This window comes from Eremomyces bilateralis (genome assembly GCF_010015585.1).
Source record: "Eremomyces bilateralis CBS 781.70 unplaced genomic scaffold P152scaffold_6, whole genome shotgun sequence".
NCBI classification, from domain to species: domain Eukaryota; kingdom Fungi; phylum Ascomycota; class Dothideomycetes; order Eremomycetales; family Eremomycetaceae; genus Eremomyces; species Eremomyces bilateralis.
The window spans coordinates 1,459,920-1,483,701 of record NW_022985072.1 but is presented as its reverse complement, the minus strand read 5'-3'; the positions used below and the strand labels follow the sequence as shown (position 1 = coordinate 1,483,701).

General features: G+C 54.2%; 12 protein-coding genes across 12 annotated transcripts in view; 8 read left to right on the top strand and 4 right to left on the bottom strand.

Annotated features, from left to right (window-relative positions):
• Positions 1-249, top strand: part of P152DRAFT_304349 (uncharacterized protein) — a 3,619-nt gene extending 3,370 nt beyond the window's left edge. The window contains exon 3 of the mRNA XM_033675109.1: positions 9-249. The gene's annotated coding sequence lies outside the window, so the exon portion shown is untranslated. The remainder of the gene's footprint in view (positions 1-8) is intronic.
• A 649-nt stretch (positions 250-898) lies between these two features.
• Positions 899-1,420, top strand: P152DRAFT_457455 (uncharacterized protein). Its single transcript, XM_033679228.1, has 2 exons — positions 899-1,017; positions 1,063-1,420. Exons 1-2 carry the CDS (start codon positions 961-963, stop codon positions 1,201-1,203), a joined length of 198 nt encoding a protein of 65 aa, XP_033535728.1. The 5' UTR covers positions 899-960; the 3' UTR covers positions 1,204-1,420.
• A 764-nt stretch (positions 1,421-2,184) lies between these two features.
• Positions 2,185-4,510, top strand: P152DRAFT_304656 (alpha/beta-hydrolase). Its single transcript, XM_033675111.1, has 7 exons — positions 2,185-2,296; positions 2,355-2,391; positions 2,451-3,372; positions 3,421-3,455; positions 3,505-3,846; positions 3,897-4,282; positions 4,343-4,510. Exons 3-7 carry the CDS (start codon positions 2,651-2,653, stop codon positions 4,436-4,438), a joined length of 1,581 nt encoding a protein of 526 aa, XP_033535727.1. The 5' UTR covers positions 2,185-2,296; positions 2,355-2,391; positions 2,451-2,650; the 3' UTR covers positions 4,439-4,510.
• Positions 4,511-5,112: 602 nt separating this feature from the next.
• Positions 5,113-5,869, bottom strand: P152DRAFT_472860 (uncharacterized protein; the record flags this gene model as incomplete). The annotated part of the gene is made up of 3 exons (XM_033681185.1): positions 5,113-5,557; positions 5,605-5,665; positions 5,716-5,869. The coding sequence occupies 3 exons, from the start codon at positions 5,867-5,869 to the stop codon at positions 5,113-5,115; spliced, it is 660 nt and encodes a 219-aa protein (XP_033535726.1).
• A 339-nt stretch (positions 5,870-6,208) lies between these two features.
• P152DRAFT_414746 (nuclear protein localization protein 4) lies at positions 6,209-8,600 on the top strand. Its single transcript, XM_033677035.1, has 3 exons — positions 6,209-6,657; positions 6,716-8,189; positions 8,242-8,600. Exons 1-3 carry the CDS (start codon positions 6,440-6,442, stop codon positions 8,485-8,487), a joined length of 1,938 nt encoding a protein of 645 aa, XP_033535725.1. The 5' UTR covers positions 6,209-6,439; the 3' UTR covers positions 8,488-8,600.
• P152DRAFT_433841 (P-loop containing nucleoside triphosphate hydrolase protein) lies at positions 8,478-10,031 on the bottom strand. Its single transcript, XM_033677476.1, has 2 exons — positions 9,847-10,031; positions 8,478-9,792 (listed from the first exon to the last, which is right to left on the bottom strand). Exons 1-2 carry the CDS (start codon positions 9,957-9,959, stop codon positions 8,745-8,747), a joined length of 1,161 nt encoding a protein of 386 aa, XP_033535724.1. The 5' UTR covers positions 9,960-10,031; the 3' UTR covers positions 8,478-8,744.
• Positions 10,032-10,194: 163 nt separating this feature from the next.
• On the top strand, positions 10,195-11,128 carry P152DRAFT_481242 (uncharacterized protein). Its single transcript, XM_033681805.1, has 2 exons — positions 10,195-10,612; positions 10,669-11,128. Exons 1-2 carry the CDS (start codon positions 10,288-10,290, stop codon positions 10,770-10,772), a joined length of 429 nt encoding a protein of 142 aa, XP_033535723.1. The 5' UTR covers positions 10,195-10,287; the 3' UTR covers positions 10,773-11,128.
• A 136-nt stretch (positions 11,129-11,264) lies between these two features.
• On the bottom strand, positions 11,265-13,454 carry P152DRAFT_472856 (uncharacterized protein; the record flags this gene model as incomplete). The annotated part of the gene is made up of 2 exons (XM_033681184.1): positions 11,265-12,665; positions 12,714-13,454. 2 exons carry the CDS (start codon positions 13,452-13,454, stop codon positions 11,265-11,267), a joined length of 2,142 nt encoding a protein of 713 aa, XP_033535722.1.
• Positions 13,455-15,032: 1,578 nt separating this feature from the next.
• Positions 15,033-15,333, top strand: P152DRAFT_457446 (uncharacterized protein). Its single transcript, XM_033679227.1, has one exon. It carries the CDS (start codon positions 15,106-15,108, stop codon positions 15,274-15,276), a length of 171 nt encoding a protein of 56 aa, XP_033535721.1. The 5' UTR covers positions 15,033-15,105; the 3' UTR covers positions 15,277-15,333.
• Positions 15,334-17,348: 2,015 nt separating this feature from the next.
• P152DRAFT_481240 (uncharacterized protein) lies at positions 17,349-19,210 on the top strand (the record flags this gene model as incomplete). Its single annotated transcript, XM_033681804.1, has 2 exons — positions 17,349-17,469; positions 17,562-19,210. 2 exons carry the CDS (start codon positions 17,349-17,351, stop codon positions 19,208-19,210), a joined length of 1,770 nt encoding a protein of 589 aa, XP_033535720.1.
• Positions 19,211-19,360: 150 nt separating this feature from the next.
• Positions 19,361-20,963, bottom strand: P152DRAFT_457444 (ribosomal protein S7). The gene has a single exon (XM_033679226.1). The coding sequence runs from the start codon at positions 20,843-20,845 to the stop codon at positions 19,805-19,807; it is 1,041 nt and encodes a 346-aa protein (XP_033535719.1). The 5' UTR covers positions 20,846-20,963; the 3' UTR covers positions 19,361-19,804.
• Positions 20,964-21,215: 252 nt separating this feature from the next.
• On the top strand, positions 21,216-23,670 carry P152DRAFT_414735 (uncharacterized protein). Its single transcript, XM_033677034.1, has 3 exons — positions 21,216-22,131; positions 22,198-22,645; positions 22,696-23,670. Exons 1-3 carry the CDS (start codon positions 21,642-21,644, stop codon positions 23,459-23,461), a joined length of 1,704 nt encoding a protein of 567 aa, XP_033535718.1. The 5' UTR covers positions 21,216-21,641; the 3' UTR covers positions 23,462-23,670.
• The last annotated feature ends 112 nt before the right edge of the window (positions 23,671-23,782 follow it).

The following is a 23,782-nucleotide window of genomic DNA, read 5'->3' as shown; positions in this document are numbered from 1 at the left end:
CCAAACAGTAACGGATGGACGCCTGTGAACTCAGCCGCGAACCGTGGTCACATCGAAGTGGTCCGTCTGCTGCTCGACCGCGGAGCAGATGCCAACACTCCAAACAAGGACGGATGGACGCCTATAAACGCAGCAGCTGATAGCGGCCACATCGAAGTGGTCCGGCTGCTGCTCGACCGCGGAGCGGAAGCGAATACTCTAACCAAAAATCGACAGAGTCTATTACATTCTTCAGCGCTTTCTGGGAATATCCAAATTGTGAACCTTCTCTTCGGTATCAGACATCGTTCCACGGTCCCACCGGAGACTGTACCGCGCAATTCATCAGGCCGATCTCTAGCTGGCCAAAAAGTTCCGCCTATCGACTCTTCGCTCCAGCCCCTTCTCGATATCAACGCCACTTGCGATAATTATGGTACCGCTGTACACGCTGCAGCATTTAAAGGCTATCTTACAGTGCTTCAGACTCTAGTGGAAACCTACGGGGCTGATATCACCATTAGGGATCGAATGGGACGCACGCCGATTCATGTGGCGGCTCGCGGTGGGAACGTCCACTGCGTAAATTATCTGCTAGGCCAAGGGCTCCGTTGCAGCGATGTTGACCTCGCGGGCAATAGCACAATCTACTATGCTTGTTCTAGTGGTTCGATAGAGGTCATCCAGAGGGTGTTGGAACTCGATCCCATCAAGGTTCCGGATGCAAACAAATGGAGCCCATTGCATTGGGCCTGCAGAACCGGCGACCTGGATGTCGTCAAGCTTCTGATTAAGAATGGTGGTTATGAAACATTGGTTCATACCGTACGCCCTCCAGGAATATGGAGCCCGGTTTCTATGGCTCTGTTCCACAGGAACCCCAATTTTGAACCTGGGACGGAAGCGTCACTGTCCGCAGTGTTGGGAACAACCGAATCTTCGTCTCTCATTGCGCAGTCCAGTTCTAATTCGACATTAGCAATGGCGACGAAAGGTGTTCGTGGTGATGATTCCTTTTGGTGTAACTGCTGTTTCCATGTAAGTCCAGTCAGGAACCAGAAGACTCTTCTAACTGCAAGGCAGGATATATATGGTCCCCGCTTTCACTGTACTGTATGCAACGACTTCGATTTGTGTCTTATGTGTAATGTTACTGCCGAGGACATGCACCCATGCCATGACTTGCAGGTGGTAGAGCAAAAGCACGGGGAAAAGCCAGTATGAAGAGCGTTAGAGAAACACCAGGCCGGTTTTTGAGATGGGCAAGCTAGAGTCTGCCTGAACGATTGGGCATAGTTTGCTATGCCAGCTTCATGTGAGATAGGAACGGATGGGAAAAGGGACTCCCGAGTCAACCAGCCCAGCGCACAGTCTGTAGGAAATCGTTAATTGCGATATACCCCAATTGTTGTCGCGTGGCGTCGAATTGCAAGTCTTGACGCGTTTTTCTCGCGGTCGCTCATCTCCTGCAGCTGATTCGAAGCATCATGAAGCATCATAAGGCATAAGCATAGTTGAAGACCTGGAAAAATTTCAGGCCGCTTGCGACAGCACTTTGCTCATATGTCAGCGAGGGACTTCAAGTTCTACATGGAAACCAATCCTGCCTAAGTTGATTCGCGACGGCATTCCTTTCGCAATATGCTGCTTTACCTCCCGTACTACCTTCATATTCGACCATGGTGGGGAAGTCGAAGAAGGATACCTCTAACAGGGAAAGAGCCAAATCTGGGAGCTTTCATACAACCATATCTCTACTTATTCAACCATACTATGAACGGTTCGTATTCCGTAAGGTAGTTCATAATTACATAACTACCCATCTATCTCTGCCCTATGTATATACTACTTCGTAGTATATAGTAATATGCTCAATGCTGGGACCTCAAGCGGGGGAGCCAAAGCTTGTCTGCTTCCCACAGGCTTAGCTTCCATTCTCCAAACTCCTAAGTCTTGGCCCTTAGGTTTGGATAAGTCTCTTATCTCCAGCCTCCAGGAATCCAGCACTTCGTATTCGTCAATGCCATCGTGACCTTCAGCCCTTCAATCTTTGCTAAGTTTCCTTGCGTCCTACCTAGAACGTATCTCATCATGCCGATCAGCAGGAGGATGTTGCAGCTCTACGCCGGCGCGCCCCCGTCTATCGTCTGCTAGTCTTCCCCCTGCCGTCAACTATCCCCATCTTGGGAGGTCCCATTGACTATCCACATGCAATATTACGCCAGTATCCCGATAATCATCCTAGCATGATAGTAAACATGGGCAGCTTTGTTCTTGTTTGCTTCCCGTCGGTGGAGTCTGCTTCAATGATCAGCATGTTGGTTCGAAAATATTGGGGATGCTGGATGGACGTAAGGGACTAACACAAGTCACAGTCGATGTTCACCTTGCAGGAATCCCATATAGTTCCAGGTAGGCGGATGGAATCTTAGGTATCCGTTTAACACCTCAGTTTACTTCAGTTCTTTCAGTTCTGTCAATTCGTTTCGAGCCTCATCAGTGATTTACAGGTGCTTTAGCCTGGAGTGGCACTTTGAGTACCACCGGCTTTCTCAAACCACAGAGGTCCTGAATCCGATTTGATATTCTTTGGCCCCTTCCTCTGATTTCGACTTCCATCTATGCAACACTCTGAAGATCAATCATAGGTGTTCAGATCCATACGGTCACAATGAGATATCTCATCTCCCTCTTTCTGCTGTTTGGAGTCTTGTTCAGCGACGTTGCTGCACGTAGCTCGAAGAACATTGGGACGAGGAAGAAGCTGCCGGAGCGACCGCATCCTAAGCCCATCAAGCCACGGACAGCCCCGCTGGCCCCCAGAGAGCCCTATGTTGAACAGACGGACCGAGCGAGGAAGTACAAAGTCAACGGAAAGGAGATTCCCGATGTCCCCTTCGACATAGGAGAGTCTTACGCTGGACTGATGCCAATCTCCGAGTCTAAGAATGCGAGCCAGCTCTACTTCTGGTACTTCCCAACCGACAATCCCGTCGGGAAAGATGATGTCACGATTTGGCTGAACGGCGGACCGGGCTGCAGCTCCCTCGAAGGTCTGCTCCAAGAGTCCGGCCACTTTCTCTGGCAATGGGGCACCGCCGGCGTGTCCTACAATCCGTGGGCGTTCAAGAATCTGACTAACATCGTCTTTGTGGAGCAACCCGTCGGCACTGGCTTCTCTCAGGGTACGCCCACTGCCACCTCAGAGGAAGAAGTTGCGGAACAGTTCCTTGGATTCTGGAAGAACTTCATGGACACGTTCAAGCTCCATAACAAGCATATCTACGTCGTGGGAGAATCGTATGCTGGATACTATGTTCCGTATATCGCGGATGCCATGCTCAACGAAACGAATGAGAAGTACTTCGATGTCCAAGGCATTACGATCTACGAGTGAGTGGCAGAATAGAGACTTTGAACCCGTACACTAACTTTCCGCAGTCCCGTCATTGGAGATGACGTTTTTGCAACTCAGAGTATGGCTTCGAGTCGTATATAGCAGCGTAAATCACTGACTTGCTCCAGTTCCTGCCGTACCATTCGTTGATCATTGGCCCCACTTGTTCAGCTTAAACGAGACTTTCATGGCCGACATTCATGCTCGCGCAGAGTCCTGCGGCTATACCGATTACTTCAACAAGTACTTTACCTTCCCACCCGTCGGAAAGATGGATCTTCCGCCCCAAACCGGCAACGATCCCGGTTGCGACCTCTGGGGTGACATCTACACCGCGGTCTCTCTGATCAACCCCTGTTTTAGCGTCTATGAAATCTCAACGACGTGCCCCGTCCTATGGGATGTTCTCGGCTTCCCTGGCAGCTTCGCGTACACCCCCCCAGGCACGGAGATTTTCTTCAATCGGGAAGGTAGGGATATTCCTAGGCACTGATGTTGGCGCCGACTAACCTCGCAACAGAGGTCCAAAAAGCCATCAACGCGCCCATCGGCCTATGGGAAGAATGTTCAGACGGTGTGCTCGACATCGACACCTCGGACCCCAGCGGCATCAGCGTCCTGCCCCGGGTGATCGAAAAGACCAACCGCACCATGATCGTCCACGGGAACCTCGACTATGTCCTGCTCACGAACGGCACGTTGATGACCATCCAAAACATGACCTGGAACGGCGTCCAGGGTTTCACCAAGCGTCCGTCGGACCCCGTCTACGTTCCGGACACGTACTGGAATCAGAATTACGACTATGTCCCTGGGTTGGCTTCGACGGGGACGGTGGGGAACACGAGGACGGAGCGAGGGTTGACTTGGGTAGAGATATCCTTGAGTGGCCACATGATTCCGCAGGCGAGTTTTTTGAATCCAGCATTCTCTGAGATGCATCGAATCGCTAATGCGGATAAATAGTTCGCTCCAAGTGCCGCGTATCGAATGATGGAATACATGCTCGGTCGTATCGACAGCCTGGGTGTGCCCTCGAACGCCACCGTGGAGAGACGCTAGCTTCAATAGACATCGGTCCAATCCGTGTTCCGAGTGAATAGTTCACTAATGAAGAGAACGCTCTAATGTTGTGCCTGTCCATACATCTTGTTGAGCTAATCGCTTCGAGCGGGGTAGCTGATCATCTTTAAAGAACTGTCGTCTCAACAGTAACGGGGGATCCACAGAGATTCGTCGAAGATGTTGCGAAGCCATGAGGGTGGGCTTCGAAGAGCATAATAAACGGCTATCGGATCCGAAGTCATGGCGGTAGGGAATCTACCGGCCCCGTTACGGGATCTTACAAGTAGCCGCCATGCCCATGAAGTAGATAGCGCAGGCTGAGCTCCGAGGCTCATTAGATTGGTCAGTGTAAATGGCATCTGCAACCAGGAGTTCGAGATTCGGAAATGGAGGGCTTCGAGCCAAAGTCTTATGCCTCGAACTGTGATTTCGAGGTCCAAGTGTTGGCGTGAGCTGAGCACGCCAACATGCAATCTTCAGTGGTTTGGAGGCTGGAGGATTGCTTCGGTGTAATGTGTAAGCGTCCTGTTGCTCGCCATGACCCGCAACGCATGACTGTTAAGCCCCTAGGGTAATGGGGTATCGCGTCGTCTCATGAATGCCCATTCAATAGATCGCCAGTCGCAACAAATGGAGTGCCGTTGGACGACATCTAAGCATGGCATCACATATCAAATGCCGACGGTCTCCTCCGACAGCCTCCCCCGACGCCGGTTCATTAAGGTACTAGCAGAAGGCTCCTCCGACAGACTTGCCAAAGCTCTTTCCGTCATCGCCGTCTCGTCGTCTCTCGCCCGCCCCCCTCGTTGAATAATATCGTCCTGCCGCACCGGGTGATCCCCCTCGTTCAGAACCATCGCCTCCCGTCGTCGTCGCCGGAGCGCGAGCTCTTCCGGATTCTCTTCCCGCGTCCGCGTCCGCGCGCTCGGGTTCTGCGGGTTTAGAAAGGGGAGTGGCAGTTGGTGGATAGCGTGGGAGACGTCGTACTTCTCCAAAACGGCGGCCGCTTGGGCGGCCATGGTGCGGGTTTCGGGGTCGGGGTGGAGGAGATCGTCGCCTAGGAGCATCTTGGCTGTGTTGTTCTGGGAGAAGCGGTCGCAGAAAATCTTGAGAGCGCTGGGACAGGTTAGCGTTGCTGCGATGCAAACCGAAGGGATACATACGCTTTCCGGATATCGACATTTGGGCAGGTCGCAAGAAGATATAGCGACTCGAGGTTGATCGCTAGGCAAATGTGAGCCGTAGTTCTGGATATCAAGACGTGGCATACATACCATCTTCCGTCTCCTGCGAGACACCTGGAGTTCGTTTATGGTCTTGAATTTCGGTCAAGCGCAGGATGTCTCCGAGGGCGTAGGAGACGCTCTTGACAGCGACGAAGGTCAACACGCCAACTCCGAGCCATATCCATCGATCGCTGGACGCCATTGTCAATGGGAGCTAGGAAACACGCATCAAAGGCGACCTAGAAGCTTGGTAGGGTGCAGGGCGGGTTCGCAGCTCAACGATGGAGGTGATAGGAATCGCATACACAATGCTGTAGGAGAAATGCACTGCCCATTCTGGTGAGTGTTGCAGCTTCTTCGTAGGAAATAGGTACACAACAGTAGATTCTATCAACACCTGACGAGGCGATTATGTGTACATGTCTGTGAATGAATATGTCCGTGATCACATCGGCAGAGGTTCTGATACTGAGCCAGTGACAGTGAACCTGGATAGTGGCGATGTGTGGACTGTGGAGTAAATAATTAGGCAACGCGCTGACGCAAAGCTTCGACCTCGACTTGGAGCTTCAACTTGGAGCTTCGGTTCTAATACATAACACTTGACAACTTGCCTCTTGCCTCTTCCGAAGTTTATCTCTCCCATTCTCCCATTTTAAACACCGCTCAAACACCCTCACATAACTAAAAGTAGCTGTTCTGGACTTTTCATTCTCGTTCTGCTCCGATCTGATACCCATAGCCTGGCTCAGCGAGAGCCCATCATCCCCCTATGAGCAAGATAATCCTCCGCTTCCAAGGTCGTGATGGCCAGTTCCGCTTGAATGTCAATCCCAAGGGGGATTTTCCGTCCATCCAGAATGAGCTTGCCGAAAAGCTACCGCCAAACGTCGATAAGAGTTCTATAACGCTCAGTAATAAGCCCCGCGGTGGGGATGAGAGGCCGATCCGGGATCTCAAAGGGATCAGCTTTGAGAGAGTGGGACTGAGGTAGGGCTATAATGCCTCATACCACCAGTATCTAGAGACGGCTAACATTTGTCATTAGCCATGGAGATATGCTATACTACGACTATGCGACCACCAACGTCGACGGCAATGGGCATGCAAATGGCTCCGCACCCGAAGGAGGGAGAAGTCTAAACGGACAGCCGGCTCGAAGCACAAGTACCGCCACGGCCACTTCGTCAAACACCGCACCAACCACCATAAGGAATCCGTGGGACGTCGTGAAACAATCCCCGTTGGATGACGCCCTTGACAAGCAAGACGGCAAGATCTCGCGGCCGAAAGACGTCAAGATGTGCCGCCACGGCGCGAAGGGCATGTGCGACTACTGCATGCCGCTGGAGCCATACGATGCCGGACATTTAAAAGAGAAGAACATCAAACACCTCTCCTTCCACAGCTATCTCCGAAAGATCAACCACGGCAAGAACAAACCCGAGTCCGGCTCGTCATATATGCCTCCACTGACCGAGCCCTATTTCCGAGTACGGCCGGAATGTCCCTCCGGTCATCCACCATGGCCGGATGGTATCTGTACGAAATGCCAGCCTAGCGCAATCACACTACAACCACAGGAATTCCGGATGGTCGACCACGTGGAGTTTTCCTCGTCGGGAATGGTCAACTCGTTGCTAGAATTCTGGAGGCACTCGGGGTCCCAGCGGTTGGGTTTCTTATATGGCAGATGCGAGGAATACACAGAAGTGCCGCTCGGGACCAAAGCGGTCGTCGAGGCGATCTACGAACCCCCGCAAGTCTGTGAAGTGGACGGAATCAGTCTGGGAGAGTGGGCGAACGAAGACGCAGTGGACGAGGTGGCGAGAATGTGCGGGATGCAGAGGATAGGCGTGATCTTCACCGATTTGCTGGACGCTGGAGCGGGCGATGGAACGGTCGTGTGCAAACGACACATCGATTCGTACTTCCTTTCATCACTCGAGATCGTGTTCGCAGCACGATACCAGGGCCGGTATCCGAGACCGACCAAGTGGAGCGACACCGGCAAATTCGGATCCAACTTCGTCACCTGCGTCGTCAGCGGCGACCAATCGGGCCAAATCGGCATCTCCGCGTACCAAGCCAGCAACTCCGCCGTGGAGATGGTCCACGCGGATATCATCGAGCCATCCGCTGAGCCGGGGCAGATGCTCGTGCAGAACGAAACCGAGGACCAGTCGCTGGGCCGCGTGCGCTACATCCCCGAGGTGTTCTACCGCAAGCTGAACGAGTACGGCGCGAAGGTGCAGCAGAACGCGAAGCCCGCGTTCCCGGTCGAGTATCTGCTGGTCGCCCTGACGCATGGCTTCCCGACGGATGGAAAGCCGCAATTCACGCACACCGGGTTCCCGATCGAGAACCGCGAGATTCTGGGAGCGGCGCAGGATTTCCATGCGTTAGCCAAGCAGATCCAGGCCTCGTCGTCGGCGCCGTTGCTGAACCAGGCGGGTGGGACCAACCTGGTCTCGGACTTCCACTTGCTCTGCTACATCCATTCGCTGAACATTCTGAGCAAGGTGTGTACACGTTTCATTCGCTGTCTATATCTCGCTAATATTATTCGATTAGGAGGAGGAGGAGGTCCTGTGCCGCCTCGCATCCAAGCACGACCTCGCCGACGGCTACCAGTTGCAGAACGCTCCCGGTTGGGCCACACTCCGGACAATTGTCCATGACAGCGGTGAGAGACCCCCGAAGCGTCCCTTTTCAGACCATCAGCCCTTTTCCGACAACACCCCAAGCCCCAGCACTGCCACTGCCAGTCCTTCTACCGATCAGCTTGCTAAGAGGGTCAAGGGGTTTAGCTTGAAATAGATTGACGATACCGACCGATCGGTCGACCACATCTTGGCCCAAACCCATACTTAGATCGTTCCGGTCCGTTCGAGCGCAGTATACATAGCATGCGAATGCGTCCGCAAGGCAATAACGAGGGGTCTTGTGTAGAGGAAGGTCAGCCTGGATAGTTGGCAAGATTCATCACAACCTGGACTTCGGCAGATGATAATGAAATGTTGAAACGCCGTGCATCCCATTCATTTCGTGACGGTCATGTATGCTTCATGGACTCCTCATGCCATGCACTCGGACACCTTCAACGCCAGATCGAGCACTTCGAGATGTTCGTCCGCCCCGTCGACGAGCCGCTTGTCCGTCTCGGAGAAGACGATCGCGATGGTCTGCTTCTGTATGTCCGCGATCCGCTCGTCGAAGAGCACCTTCTCGTACATCTGATTTAACAGCTGCGACGCGCTCCACCCGTCCGAAATCAGATCTTGCACCACCGTCGCGATGGAGTCGTACGCCTGTTTTTTGGGCATGGGTCGCATGGCGTTTAGCAGACTCTCGATCGTCTGCCCCGGAATGATTCCGGCGATTTCTTCAACGATCGTCACCGTGACCAGCTGCGACCCCTCGGCATCGTCGATGTCCATCTCATCCTCCCCTTTTGCGGCTTGTTTCGTCGGCACCACGAGACGTGCGGCGCTCTGGAGATACGTGATCGCTCGTCGTAGGTCGCCCTCACTGCACTTGACCAATGCATCGACGGCCCCATCACCCACCCTGATGCCCTCGGTCCCCGCAATGTCTTTCAGCCGCTGACTCGCATTCTTATGATCGAGGCTCTTAAACCGGAACTTGCTACACCGACTCGCCAGCGGATCGATGATCCTCGTGACGTAGTTGCACACCAGACAGAACCGCGTGATCTTGCTATACGTCTCCATCGTCCTCCGCAGTGCACTCTGCGCGTCCTGCGTCATGCTATCTGCCTCGTCCAGCACGATGATCTTAAACGGCGGACAGGGATACCGCTTCCGATACTCCACCCCTGCTGGCCCGGAGGGCGGGTTCGACAGCTGCTGGCGGGCGAAGTCCTTGACCTTCTCGCGGACGATGGCGATGCCACGCTCGTCGGAGGCGTTGAGCTCGAGGACGCGGGAGCGGAACAGCTCGGGCCCGTAGAGCTGCTTGGCGAGGGCGAGGATTGTGGAGGTCTTGCCGGTGCCCGGGGGCCCGTAGAAGAGCATGTGCGGGAGGTTTGAGGCTTGCATGGTGCGTTGGAGGACGGAGATGGTGTGGTCTTGGGCGGTGACTTCGGAGAGGGATTTAGGACGGCTGGGAGGTGTGAGAACGGGTGCTGGCTGGCATCGGTGCATAGGAAGGACATACTATTTCTCGACCCATGGCTGGAGTGAGCTTCGGTCTGCTTTCTGCGTTCCTTTTGATGATGCACCAGCGCTTGCCGCGGCCTTGCGGGCCTTGAGATCGAAGAAGTTGGCCATTGCGTGACTCAATTCTCTGATCGTATAAGTTGGTGTGGATTGAAGCGTGTCTCATGGGCTGGGAATTTCAGCATATCTGGAAGATGAGTGGAAATCCGAGCACTAAAGTCCGACGCGTTTAAAGACGAAGACGCGTCGAGCTAATGCAAAGCCTTGGCAGTCATGTGACCGTGAATTGAACCCCATCCCCGTGATAGGATGTGGAGAGCTCACCTCAGCAGCAACGTCGACACTTGAACCATCCTCTTGCGCAGCTCGCAACTGGGCCTTCCCATCTCAAGTCCATGATGTTATAAAGCATATATCTCCACCCCTATCCTTCCACACAATGACCGACCCATCCCCCTCGCCCCCCTCCCGCGCCTCCACCACCACCTCCTCATCCTACATCCTCCCCACCCCCTCCGAGCTCCCGTCCCCCCACGAATCCTACAGCCCCTCCCAGTTCCTGCAACGGCAGCCCTCCTCCGAGAACGACTTCGACTCCCTCCCGTCCGAGGCGACAACGGACGACGGATCTGACACCGACGTCGGGGACGAGAGCGACGCCGAGCGAGAGTGGAGGGAGAGCTTGCAGCAGTTGGAGCTGCTGTTGACGATGGTTGTGGTGCCGTATGTGGGGAAGTATTTTGGGAGGAAGTGTGCTTATTGGGGTATGTACTTCACGTCGCTGATTTAGGATGATCGCCGGCTGACCGCAGCGCTTTAGGTTGGGGGAAGTATATGGAGTGGAAATACCCCGTGGAAGTGGTCATCTCGTCGCCTCGGACATTCAAGGCGGCCGGGCTTTTAGAAGCCGCAAGTCCGTTTTGAAAACAAGAAGATTTGGGATGATACCCTTTTACCTATTTCACCTGAATTCCATTGAGGTTGGCTTTAGGACTAGCTGAACCTGTGAATGGAGTCACACCAAGCTACATACACTGCCGGTCGCAAGGAAGTCATTGGGATCATGGGCAGGCACTGACCGCGCCGGGAAATGACCGATCATCTCCCTGGACGGAATACGCCGCGTTTACGGCTCACTTTCGCACTACAGGCTACATGTAGATAGATTCTAGCCTCAGTTATAGATTCATTCAGGTCGATGTAATACATCACGGTTGGCAGCTAAGAACCGCCACCAAGGCCTACGATACATAAAACCAAATCGATTTCAATGGGGAATTAGACTTCGTTGAGACAGTCCAATGTGACGGTTGAAAACGAGTCACGACACCAAGCGCCACGCTAAAGAGCAAAGCATCAAAGTAAACCCCAGCTCACCAGGCCAACCCCACCTACGGCAAATGTTTACCAGTAGGGTTAAACGACAGCGATAGGACCGTGCATTGACCCCCAGAACATCCTGCCTGACCGTACACGAACAGCACGACACACACTGTCGATCGGCATCCGCGCTGTCTTCCTGGCCTGCGCATTCTGCTGACTCATGATATTGCAGAGCACACAGAGCGCGCCCATGACGGCGAAGTAAATCTTCGCCGCCGACACCAGGTCGCCCATGACACCACTGTGGGCCAGGGAGGCGACCGTTTGGGTCGTGGCAGCGCGCTTGTCGGCGCTGCCGGACACGGCCGTGGCCACCGGGGATGAAAGAACCGGAAGAGGGGGGGAGGGGTTCTTGAACCGTCGAATGGCCACGGAGGACGGGGTGGAGATAAGTCCACCATTTGACGACACTGAGGTCGTGGGGGAAGGAGAGGGAGCGGTTACGCCAGGTGAGGCAGAAAGCGGGAGGCCGGCGATTGCGGATACGCCCTTTGATTCCCGCGCTGCTGACGGTGCGGATGGGGTGGGGAGAGAGATAGCGGCCATTACGCGGCGGGAGACGGGAACCCCGCGAACAGAATCTTGGTGAACATCCGGAGTGCCGGACGCCAAAGGAAGACGCCGAACGTTGTCGCTCGTGAGTTGCCGCATAAGGGAGGAGCTTGGCCAAACAGAGTCGGTAAGCCCGGCGGTGGATTGGCGGGAGACGTGAGCCGTGCGGGCCGCATCCCCGAGGCCATCCGTAGCGGGGAATGACAAACGAGGGCGACGTCGGACATTTTCATCGGTGAACTGGGAAGAGGAGGAAGAGCTGAGCCCAACGGATTCCCCGAGGCCGGTGATTCCTTGGCTAGCGGTTGGACGGAGAGAACTGGTATGGAGAAGGTCTCCCGACAGTGAAAAGGACAGGTCCGTAAATGACGACCCAAGTCCTGGAGACGAGTGTTCCGAGATCGATGTAGCGGCAGGAGGCCGAACGAAGCCGGGCGATAGTCCACGGGGATCTAGCGATGAGCTGTCGTCGGTTGGGAGTGGGAATGGATTGCGGCTGAGCTGGTTTCTCATGACTATTGCCCCTGGAGCCTTGTGGGACATGTTGATGGCGTTCTGCTTGAGGCCGAATTCGTCCTGGAGTACTTGGTTTGCGCTCTCTTCCGAACTGGTGGACATCGGGGTGAGATAGAGGTCTTCGTAATGCCTCTCAAGGTCGCCTTCCGATTTGAATGGTATGGCCTGCCATGGTTCGTTGATGTCGCTGGAGGGAAGATTTGCGAGGCCAGCGGAGCTGACAAGACGATCGGACACCATTCCCGGACTGGAGCGATCGAGTCGGACAGATTGTGGTTTGTCTGGCTGACGGACTTTATACCTGATCGGTATCTGATCATTGGTTGCCACCTTCGCATACTGGGCTTCGACGCCCGTATGTTGGCACTGAACTGAATTAGCCTGGATTCAACACGATTGATCTTAGTGACTAACCTTCCTCCTCTTCCTCCGGCACTCGGCACATGCGCCAACGACCCTCTTCTTTCGGTACGCCTTTTTCTCGTCCTCGGTCATGGCTCGTCGAGACCGCCTTTTCGGCTGCGGCTCGCTTGAGATGCTCCACACCGTGGTCAACTGCTCCATGGCTGGTGTCGCGCTGGCCGAGGGACCGGCGACTGAGGACGCCTGTGAAACGCTCCGGGAGGCATCGTCGCTTGGGAAAGAGTCGAAAGGAGCCGACATCAATGGGGTCATGTCGGGAGTGGTGAAGGTGAGGAAAGAATCGGGGGAGGAGAGGAAAGAATCGGATGGGGAGGTGAGGGAGAGGTCGAGTTCGAAGCCGTCTGCAGAGAGGGACGGGATCATGTTGGAAGATTGCGGGAATATGTCCATGCTCCCAAGCGGATTTGAAGGCCCAGCCTCAGTGAAGCTGTCCGTGGGGGTGGGGAACATGGCGAAGTCGAAATTGGAGGCGGACGGCATGGTCGTATCTTCTTGCTTCCTAAGCTCTTCCTTCTCCATGAGGAGATATTCGATGACTGCATCTCGGACACGTTCCTTGTGGGTACGAACATGAGGGAAAGCCTCCCTTAGAGCCTCGAACAGCTCGTCCGAATCACGCTCAGGATAGAATTCGAGGGGAGCGCACGCATCATACGGGTCTGCCGGATCTAATGATGCCCGGTAGACGACGAAATTGCGCGTGGGAACAACTCGCTGAGATTGATCCAACATGATGTGAACGTTTTGTTTTGTGAACAATAGTAATAAATGTCTACGAAGGATGAAATGACGATTTGTAATGTTGATAAGGTCAATTTGACGCGTAGAGTTCGCTATCACTATCGGTATCCCCAAACCAGATCATATGCTGAGACTCGCCACGATTAACATGCTCCAGCCAAGAAGAGATCTGGTTAGGAATCGAGGAGCGAAGATGAGAATTGAAGAAATCAAAAGTTTGTCAGCTCCAGATGAGGAGCCATACAGTTTTTGAATCTTCAATCGCCCTCCGCCATTCCAGCGGGCAGTGCTGTGAACCAACCTAAATTGGGACACCATGCGATCGATCGAACCCCGCCGCTCGAAAGGTTGGCGCGCTATTCTCGTTCGAGACACCGCACTCGACTTTGATGCCTCGACGAGGATTGGGTGCGGGCAGCAGAACCGAACATGTGTGAATGCTGCAAAGACGCGGGATTAATAATACTCAATGGATTGCACCACCTTCACCAGATCTGCAATGTTGATACCACCACGACCCCAGTTGGCCTTTGGAACGGTTCATCCATTGTGTTGTAAATGGGTTGCGAACCTTCAGACGACTGGAATTTTGACGCAATATTGTGGTGCTCATATCAATAGAGGACATCCTTGAATCAGGTCATTCTCCCAGTCCCGTCTAAGGGAACGGCGCTGTTTCGACCCAAAATCTTGACATCAATGTGGAGATACCAGAGAAGGGAATACGAACTGATGACTCCGACTTTTGCTTGCATATGTTGGTGCAGGAAGCCGGTATTAATATCCTGGAACCTAGAACGGGTTGTGGATGGGCATTATAATCAGATGCTCAGGAGGGGCCGATTTCGATGCCATCGCCTGTGATCGATGGCTCCGCTTTCCCGCATGGATGTCGCGACTTTGCGAGGAGGATGACAACTCCGCAGGTTTCTCGCATCTTGATGGTTTTGCTCATGTGGTTTGAACTTTGAAGCCAACTATCTTCCAAAGCTGGAAGCGACATAAGCATACCTGATACCTGACTGTAGCTGATACCAGAGTATATCTGTGGAAAACCATGTCCTCCTGTGAAACTTCGATATGAGATCATCAGATGTCAACTTGAAACTCTATTTCGCTACCGCCTGTACAGCAGAATGCCTATCCGAGTTTGACAGCACGGTCACGGTAGACTGAACCGCCGAATACTGGAGGTTTCATCTCCAGGTAGGTAACGTGAATCCCGCATGTTGGCATCACTTGTCACTTATCACTTGTCTGGTGTAAAAGCCAGAAGGCGGGATTAAATTCCGCTCGGTTGCCTCGACATACCCAATCGGGCAGGTACCAGGAATTTACTCTTTCTCTGTTTCGTATTTTCGTTGTGTGGCGCCTCGGTGCCCCCATGACCCCCTCCTCTTACCTGCTTACGGGCAGCCTACCACACTGAGTGATGGGCAATGGGCGGTGGTACTGGCTCACCCGTTCTCCTCTATTCCATTCCGTTATTTCTGCCCGTTATTAGGTAAGTTAGCACCATTTTTCTTCCCTTCGCCGCACACGCGTCAAGCCACAGCCTGTGTGCACTGTGCAGTAGTGAAACCAGACGACTATCGTATCGACATTCTCCATTCTACCATAGACAACAAAGAAAACGAATGAAATGATACGACTGAGCTATCCGATTCATGCTCTTCTAGTCTCCCGGTGGCCTCTCAATCGTCTCAACGTGATCTTCGACCGCGATCGAGCTGCGATTCGTTACCCCTTTTTCCGACTCGTTTCACAAGCCACCAGTTTGTGGTATATTGAGCATGGGATGACGGCTGTTTGACAGCTGCGGAGCCTCAATGTGAATCCATGGTCGGTAGTTTATCCACCGTTGTCGTTGATATTGAAGTTAATTGCTGCGTCATTAGAAGTCGGGACTACCCATCAAACCGGTCGGCAGCCTTGCCGTTTCTGGCGGGTTAGGCCGACGTCGCTTGCGAGAATCAGATGCTAGAATATAGCAATTGAAGCCACAGTTCACATGTTAGGGGTAACTATATTCCGTAATAATATTAATTATGTCTACCGGGAACGCGAGAGTGTTGGGATAGCATGCAGGTTCGCCGTCATTTAACAACGTCTTAAGGCATTCTGGTGTCAGAAGCCTGTCAGACTATGGATGAATCGCTCGAAACGTGTTGAAACTTTGAAGGCCATACAATTCTTCTAAGCGATGATGCAAGTCATACAGACTACTAGAGCTTATCCAGTCGGGACCAGCATCCGGCGAAGGCTATAATCAGCATGTCACAACGGCGAACCTCCGTGCCTCAGTGTGCCGCTGGACCTTGTCGCTATTAGGCGAATCTGAGTATTCCGAGAAGCTTCCAAACGTTCCATTCCAAACTCTAAAAATTGGCCGCCTACATGGTATATCGCCTGGTCCACCCGCATTTCTCCTGGAATCCGGGCCATGAATTCACGATGAACCGACGGTAAAGTGAGAATGTCGGTCACAGGCTGCGGCGAGATCTGACCGCCGGCACTAGGGCGAGGTGACGCATCAAACCTGCACCACAAGGCTGAACGAACCCGGTCAGGGGCTCGATAGAGTACAAGAAACGCGAAGACGGGCGAGCCAATGAACAAATCACCGGTTTCGATAGAGGGAGCGTTTCATACGTGCATCAGCCTATAACCCTTCCGGCAATCTTCTAGAAGACGTGCCAAGAGCGGCTACTGGTCGTTTCGCGCCCTCTCGTCATTTCCCGTCTGTGTGGTGTGTCGCAGATAGATGAATTTCTGCACCTCACCATATGACATCCCCAGTACGTTTCTGCACGAGCAATAAGCCAAAAAGCTGCTGTCGTCTTGGGCTTCTTGGCGGGAACTGGTGCCTGTCACGGTGGTGTTCCGACTTTTGGGTTAGATGAAGCCAGAAAGGAGAACGCTCACCGTTCCAAATACCACTGCTGCTTACCTATTCCACGCAAATACCTGCGGGCGAAGAGGGTCAATTCCGAGTCTCTACTTTCTACGGACTGCCGCTGTATAGTGAACGAAGTTAGGAGCCGGTTGAGAAGTGGGCAGCATTTGAGTTTGGCAGCACGCCAGTCTCCATTCGCGATCGATTCCCCCAGGCCTACCCCAGTCGGCCCACAGCGTCTCCGAGTTCCCGAAAGGTTACTAGACGAACGGGGAAAGCTTCCAGAAGCCACGCCAGAAGCATGGAAGAAGCCATGGAAAATTCTCTAACACTTGGTTCACCCCGTAGCCTGCTCCTCGACGAGACGACGACAGGCTAAGTGCTAACCTCCTGCAGGTGAATGGGCAGGGTCGCGTCAGCGGTTTTTGCACCTGCAGAAGCGCAGATGCAGTGGTGTTTAGACAGTTCATTGTTTGGCCTGTCATGACTGCAGGTGGTTCGAGGCTTCGAGTGGACTGAATTCTGCGCCCAAAAGTCTACAGATGAGACGCACCCCCATCCGCATCCCCATGGACCATGGTCCCGTCCATCCTTACACCATCCCCCAAGTCCACCATGGGGCACCGCACCGTAGCCTCGAGCAGCTTGTCTAAGATATCGTGTCCAACCATTCAAATATCAATTGTTCTGTACCTCCCCTTCCCTTTTTCCTTCGCCACTGTTCCATTGCTTCGCGTTGTATCACCCTTTGCCGTCGGCTCGTTGCGCATCACATCTGCATCCTATCCTGTCTTTACTGCGCTCGTCTGGTCTATCCGCGCTCCATCTTTAAGTCCCTTTGCTTTTTGTGTCCTGTTGCGCCCGGCTCCACTGCCCCGCGGCACGCCTCCGATCGCGATCTCTAGCTTGGAGTACTTCTAACGTCGCACTGGACCTGCATTTCGGGAAATCGAGGACATCGGTACAAAGCCCCGATTCTTCCATGAACCATGTCGAACCTTCCCTCCTATCCACGTAATCCAACGCCTGAGGACTGGCAGACCATCTGCGCTCTTGTACAAGATCTCGGGCCTCAGGCTGTAATGAGCCTAGTCTATCAAGCTACCAGTGGTATGTCCGATTTTATTTCCACCACTCAGCCCTAGAAAACCGCAGATCATGCGATGCATACGGGTGGGAAACCGAAGACTGATGATCTTTAGATCCTCAATTCATTAGCAATAGTGGTCGAACAACCCCTTCAGTTCCAAGCCTCTGCACATCGTCATCATCAGATCCTCGAGCTTCGGTGTGCACGTTTGACTCTGTCCGTTCCTCACTATCCTACGGCACAGCATCAAGTAACTGGTCTGTCCAATCCGGCACGACTCAAGCACCGAGGTCCGTAGCTCGGGCTTGTGCGTATAACAGAGTCGCCGCAAGCCCTGTAACTCAGCGAGGCTCGCCTGCCCCAACCGAGCTATCGCAAGTCAACCCCAGGTCGGCGACGAGTAAGACGCCTTCCGAAGCGGGCCACGAAAGTCTAAATAAGTTGTTCTTTTGCACGCATCGAGAATGTGACACCGGATTCGGGAAGAAATCCGACTGGAAAAAGCACGAGAACAAGTTTCATAACCCCTCATCCATCGTTCACTGCCCCCATGATGACTGTTTCGTCGCGTTCAAAGACCTAGATGAGTTCCGTCTTCACGACAGCAGCCATCACCCGGGACGACCTTGCTATTTACCGCAACCTTTGGTTCTGAACCTGGAGAAGAAGCGGTATTGGGGATGCGGGTTTTGCAAGAAATTGCTGGCGTCCGAGAAGGCTCGATTCAACCATATCGGAGACGAGCATTATACCGAGTCGAGGCTGAAGAAGCACCAATGGGATTACTCCCTTGAGATCCGGAACCTGCTCGCGCAGGATCTGGTGGCGCCTCAGTGGAGGAAGCTCCTGGAACTGTATCATGGACCGAAGGAGCATAAGAACTGGCCCAAGTTGAGGTGGGACCCGAAGCGGACCGCCCCGTTCAAGGAGAGACTCGAGACCTCATCCTTTGCTCCCGACATTGGAACGTTCCTCCGCCAACTATACGAGTTCGCCGAGCCGCTGCCAATGTCTACGGACAAGTTCATCCCCGACGCCGATGCGGGCGTCATGACCCCCGCGTCGTTTGCCAACTCGGAGTCCAGCTTCTACTTCGACGAACCGATGCTGCACTCCCCTCGAGGCCTCAATTCCACTCAACCACCCACTCCTTCAGAGCATGCCGACCATCCCTTGTTCCCGCAGCCCGTCTTGCTATCCCACCCCATGATGTCCGACCCTTCCTCCCCGGTCCTTTCCCAGGTCCACGAAGCCCCCGAGGAGCTCGACTCGCCACACATGTACAACCCCTCCCGAGATCCCTTCCCCCTCCAGGCCCACCCCTTTAATCAATCCCTCGCCATGTCCCTCAGCGCACCCCCGGCCGGCTCCCACCCCGGCTTCTCCGCCAAATCCCTCGAACCCCACCTCCACCACAGCATGCGCCACGGTTTCCACCCTACCTCCGCCTCTTCCCCCACCAGCATGAGCGTCCAGACCACCCCCCAACCCCAGCACCCCACCCTCTCCAAGCTGCGCCGCATCTCCTCGCTGTCCCTCCGCCGCAGCCACAGCCACGGCAGTGCGCATCATCCGCAGCCGCCCGCCCAGGCCCTGCAGCATATGCAGCAGATGATGACGCCGACGAGCGCGATGCAGCCGCGCGTGTTCGGCGGTTTCGACACCCCGATGGAGGGGACACAGCCGCTGTCACAAGCGCAGACGGCAAGTCATCGGACGTCGCTGATGTCACTCGACGAGGTGCCGCTGACCGGCGCATGAAAGGAGCGGGACCACTCTGCTAGACATCCCGGTTCGTCCGATAATGTAACTTTTGATACCCATTCACGGATTTCTTATGTATCGATCTCCTTTGTCGATGTTTCCTAGTACCGTTTACGAGGCTCAACGAGAGTGCGGTCTCTGCATTCCACGCATCTGGACGGCGTTTCGGTATTTATAATGATGCTTGGAAAAATGGTTGGGCGGGATTTCGGTTGCGAATGATGTTGCAACGGCTGGATGGAAATGGTGGGATATTCCCTTTGGACGTACCGGGATTGATGTATGAATATGAGAATCGTTTTCCGGGCTTCGAGCTCCTTTTAAGTTTTGTATATAAAGTCTTATCCTAGTGTACAGTAATGTGCGGGCGGGCTGAATCGTCCCGATATCTATCCAATGATTTACATGCTTCCGGCGTCATAGTGATTCTAAATGACTGGCAACAACTTTCTCCTTCACCTCATCCTGACTAGTTCGCGAACGAAGGACATGGCTGGTGAAATATACAAGTATCTCAACCGCCAGCGCCCAAATAGCGGTTCGTCCCCAAAGGCTCCCACGCATCCTATAATCCAGCTCCCAAAATCCCACTTATCTCCTCCCCGGCTGCTTTTTATAACCCACATTACTCCGATTCGACACCGCAATCCGATGCAACTGATTCCTTCTCTCCCATACGCTACTCCTCCCCTCCACCACCGCCACCACCTCATCCGCCACCTTCTGCGCGAACATATTCTTCGTCCCCCCCTTCCCTGCCCGCTTCTCCGCCGCCGCCAAAATCCACATCACCGCCTGCCTCCGCCGCTGCCGCTGCCTCAACGGCACGGGGATCTGCAACGCCTGCCCACCGCCCGCGGCGCCCTTCTGGCTGCGGATGCGCACCAGCGGCCCGATGGAGTCGATGGCAAGGGTGAGGTACATGACGGGGTCGAGGGGGAGCTGGTGCGGGGGCGGGTGGCCGGCAACGAGGGGGCGGGCGGGGTTGAGCTTGGGGGGGGGCGCAGTGCGCAGGTGGGAGAGGATGAAGGACATGTTGTGTTGGGCGACGGAGAGCTTGCCGTGGCGCATGAGGAGGGTGGTGACTTGTTGGACGATGGGGTCGTCGCGGTGCTTGAGGTGTGTTTGGGGGGGGAGGGGGAGAGTGGGGGTGCCGAATTTGACGCCAGTGGAGAGGGGGAGGGAGGAGGAAGGGATGAGGGTTGGGGGGAGGGAGGATGGTGTGGAGGGAAGGGTTTGGAGGTCTTCTTGTCTCCTCGCGACGGTGGAGAATGATCGGGTGCCGCTTGGTGGTTCGGTAGATGATTTCTCGTCTTGCATCACCTTGGGTAGCTTGTCGTGCAGCTCCTTCTTGCCTTTGATGACCTCTTGCACGGGCGTTCCCTGCTGGATATCCGGTCCTTTGTCTCCAGTGATTTTGGCCGTCGCCGCCGCTTCCTCGGACACATGGGGCAATGAATCAGTATCGGGTCCCTTCGGTCGTTTTTCTCCTGAGTTGCTCGACGATGCACGCGTGGACCGTCGGCATTGAATCGAAACCGGCGCCAATCTTTGCGAGGCACACCGAGCTGTCTGTGGTCGGATAGGGAGAGCGATCGCGGTGAACGACCGGAAGATTCGTGGATTTGCCATAGTGGCCGGCTTTAGCCTGTGATGAGAGACTTTGTTTGGATGGGAACGGTATATTTGGCCTTAATTCGATGCACGGGTTGGATGTCGTGGCATCTCAATCGCGGAAAAGTATTCCTGGAGACCGAACAATGAACAAATTGAGGTCTGATTGATTGATTTCGAAGTTGGATTTTGTTTGCCTTGAAGCCTGAGGCATAAATGTAATAAACTGCCTGAGGCATCTAATCACTTCCTTAGTCAGGTTCCCTGGTGCAACCATCCCGTCCGTCTCGTCCAATGAACGCGTCGAAACTGCATTTCCCAGCATTGTCCCCCATCCTCCCGTATCTTCCCCGCCAACGCAGCAATCAAGGGAACATCATGCACCAATCCCTCCACCAACCTCCCCATTTCTTGTTTCATCTTGCTGGAGATGGCTGTAGTCGATTTGTGGTCTGTATATTCCGTTTGCTTTCCGGTCAAAATCCGTTCGTTTTGGAAATCGAGTCAAGAACTAGGGAAGAACGTCCATACCCCTGAAAGAATCTCGTGTGTCAGTGGCATCAGTAGTGGGTTTCTTGACAGGAAGAGTCGCTCGGGTATATCGGTGAATCAGAGGATACCAGCCTCGCCTTGTCGAGTTCTGTCACTGGTTTAGAAGTTTTGTCCAACTCTCAGTTTTGTTCTTTTCTCTTCTAAAATTTATTCGTACAACTGTCTGGATTCAAAAGTTCCAACGGCCCCTTATATGAACTGTATCAGTTAAGCGCCGGTTTCGTATCAGCCGTCATTGACGTATCTCTTCGCACGCGTCACAATGGGCACACTGGCCTCAGGACGGCCCTCTTCTCTCCACTTCTCTGACCACCCCTCTCTCACCGCATCCCTCGAAGACTTTGAACCGTCCGATCGAGAACGATCGCCTCTATGGGCGATTCCCTCCGCGCACAGCGGCTTCTTATCTGGACACTCTGTCGGATCTTCAGAACCTGAGAGCGATCCAGCCGCCTCTCAATGGTCGCCTCCCGCGTGGAGGAAGGCCAGCAGTGGATGGTACGAACGGAAAGGTGGCCCCATGCGGTCCAGTTTTAGCCCCCGTCGCAGCAATAGTCAGTCAGTGGAGCGGAGCGCCGAGTATGCCAGCGCGGATGAAGGAGATCTCACCTTACCGGCCATGGTGCCTTTGCCGGCAAGTCCTGAGAAAGGGACGCCGCGAGAGTCCCCAGTGCGGGACACTGCGGGACACGGCAGGGAATATGAGAGGGAACGGTCGGAAAGTGTTGCCCCCGAAGTGTTGAATAACAATTGTGAGTCTGACGCATTTGAACGCAATATCCTGGTATAGTTACTAACCACGATTTTCAATTGAATAGACATTCGTTTCGCCGTTCGAGCGGAAGTACAGCAGCGAACAGAACCAATCGAAGCCGTTGTCACTTGGATCAGACACAAAGTCGATCTCATCACAAAGTCGCGAACTAACGCCGTGGTCGCGGTCTGCATTGCCTTCCTCTCCATCTTCCTCTTTCGGGTGCTCTTCACATTGCCTTCGCAAGGATACGTGCCGGACTTGGTCAAAGTGGCCGGCATCGCCAAGTCATTGGAGCCGATGATTTACTACAGCGAGCATGGTGTCCAGCAGATCGAGGACCTGCAAGATACGGGCGTGGCCGTGTGGGATTTGGGGGAAACAATTAGGCAGACCAACCTGACTAGCGCTGCTATCATTGTCGGAGAGTTGGACGAGCTGGGCGACGGACTGAAGCGGTTGGCAATTGAGTTGACCAAGTTCTTTGCCAATGTCGATGGCGACATCGATAGGTGCGTGACCATATCGCTTGTCCATGAAACACGCTGCTAACAACCGGTAGCGTTCTTATTGTAATGGAGTGGGCGAGGCGTGAGCTGTCCGTATATTCATCGGCACCTACGTCGCCCCTCTCGTCCGCATATACCAACCTCCATTCCATGCTCACCGACATCGGTCTCCTGGAAAACGCGCACACTGGGCGACCAACCGCCTTAGGCCGCGTCCTAACCGCCTTCTTCGGTCCAACCCCCCAACAAAAAACCCGCGGCGCCCTCCAACGCACGTTCCACGAATTCCTTAACGTCCTCGAAGAGTCCATCAACAACGAGCTCCAATACAGCGCCGCGCTCTTCACCCTCTTCGAGCAAGTCGACCGTAAGTTCCTCAACCTGCAGCGCATCGTCGTCCGCGAGTCCGCGCAGCAGGACCGCGAGGAAAGCGAGCTGCTCTCCTCCCTCTGGACGAAGGTCATGGGCGCCAACGCGCGCACCCTCGCCAAGTTCGAACGCAACAAGCGCCTGCTGACCTCGATTCGCGCGCGCACCGTCCGCAACAAGCAGGTCCTCGAGGAGCACAACGCGCGCTTACGACAACTTCAGGAGCGTCTGGAGAATCTGAGGCGACGACTGATCAATCCACTGGTGCGCAGCAATGAGAGCAGCACGTTAAGCGTCGCGGAGCAGATCCGTGGGATCCAGGGAACACATGAGCATCTGAAGGAGCTACGGGAGCGGCAGAAGTCGAAGGTGTTGGAGATGATCTTTGGTCCGAGTCGGCGAAGGGCGACGTTGGTGGGGGCGGATCGGATGGAGATTGACGAGCGGTAGGCGCAGGCCGATTTCGAGCGCAAGTCTTTACGCAGGCTGGATTATGGCGTTTTGGGGATCGGGGGCGGTGAATTTCACATATACGCAGGGACGACGGTTAGGGGCATTTATTAGGATATATAAAACGGCTCCTGATGCTCGATTTGAGCGGAATCCAACGATAATGAGTGTACAGAGTCCCAAGCATTATTCATCCTTGCCTCAGACATGCGACACGGTGTGAGGCTAAACTAGAACTGCGGTCACCCTCCTAGAATCGATTTGACATTTATCCTATGCAACCTTCGCCAGTCACGCAATTAGCAGCTAGTAATTTAAGCA